The sequence below is a fragment of the Postia placenta genome (assembly GCF_002117355.1).
Source record: "Postia placenta MAD-698-R-SB12 unplaced genomic scaffold POSPLAscaffold_5, whole genome shotgun sequence".
Taxonomy (NCBI): Eukaryota; Fungi; Basidiomycota; class Agaricomycetes; order Polyporales; family Adustoporiaceae; genus Rhodonia; species Rhodonia placenta.
In genome coordinates, this window is record NW_020169836.1 from 2,549,539 (window position 1) to 2,550,744 (window position 1,206).

General features: G+C 50.2%; 1 protein-coding gene across 1 annotated transcript; it reads left to right on the forward strand.

Moving 5' to 3' along the window:
* Positions 1-259: 259 nt before the first annotated feature.
* On the forward strand, positions 260-970 carry POSPLADRAFT_1055879 (hypothetical protein; the record flags this gene model as incomplete). Its single annotated transcript, XM_024480702.1, has 2 exons — positions 260-356; positions 789-970. 2 exons carry the CDS (start codon positions 260-262, stop codon positions 968-970), a joined length of 279 nt encoding a protein of 92 aa, XP_024340592.1.
* Between the last annotated feature and the right edge of the window lie 236 nt (positions 971-1,206).

The following is a 1,206-nucleotide window of genomic DNA, read 5'->3' on the forward strand; positions in this document are numbered from 1 at the left end:
ACGTCGCGAGGGACGAGCGACCGGGGCGCAGTAAGGCGCGATGTCAGCAAGGACTCGACTGAGAAAGAACTTGCTATGGAGACTTGTAGAATGACACGCCCTCATTGGAGGGACGTGATACTGATTGCTAAGCGGCCCGCCATAGGCCCGTGTTTGTAAGCTAATATCAGCAAAGATGACTCAACCGTTAGTAACAGAGTTTAAAGAAGCTTGACTACCATCAGCCGGTTGTTCGCCGAAGCTACTATGCCGGAGAAGCATGTCATACGGACATCCCGAAGGCACCGTCCGCTTCCACTTCTATCAAACCTTCGAGATTAATCCGAACTTCTTGCGAGAGAAGACTTCTATGATCCGTGATCGGATCAAAGAACTCGGACCCATCTAGACCGTGTCAGGTGACGATGACGTATGTAATCACGTGGTCTTCACGTCATAGCCATAAGCTAGGGTTAGGTTAGGTGGTGTTGGCGTCGACCTGCCTGCTGAAGGACTTGTGGCTGACTTGGATGACTTGGGTGGAATGGCGTCCACCCCCAAGTTTCGCCTATACTTATAGGCTCTTCAGATCCGCTTGGTCAGCATGGTTCGCACGTCGCGAGGAACGAGCGACCGGGGCGCAGTAAGGCGCGATGTCAGCAAGGACTCGACTGAGAAAGAACTTGCTATGGAGACTTGTAGAATGACACGCCCTCATTGGAGGGACGTGATACTGATTGCTAAGCGGCCCGCCATAGGCCCGTGTTTGTAAGCGAAATCAGCAAAGATGACTCAACCGTTAGTAACAGAGTTTAAAGAAGCTTGCCTACCACCCGAGAACTCGCCGAAGCGAGGGGGGCGCATGACTTACGGACATCCCGAAGGCACCATCCGCTTCCACTTCTATCAAACCTTCGAGATTAATCCGAACTTCTTGCGAAAGAAGACTTCTATGATCCGTGATCGGATCAAAGAACTCGGACCCATCTAGACCGTGTCAGGTGACGATGACGTATGTAATCACGTGGTCTTCACGTCATAGCCATAGGCTAGGGTTAGGGTCTGTTAGGTTAGGTTTCTGTTAGGTTAGGTTAGGTTAGGTTAGGTTAGGTTAGGTTAGGTTAGGTTAGGTTAGGTTAGGTTAGGTTAGGTTAGGTTAGGTTAGGTTAGGTTAGGTTAGGTTAGGTTAGGTTAGGTTAGGTTAGGGTTAGGTTAGGTTAGGTTAGG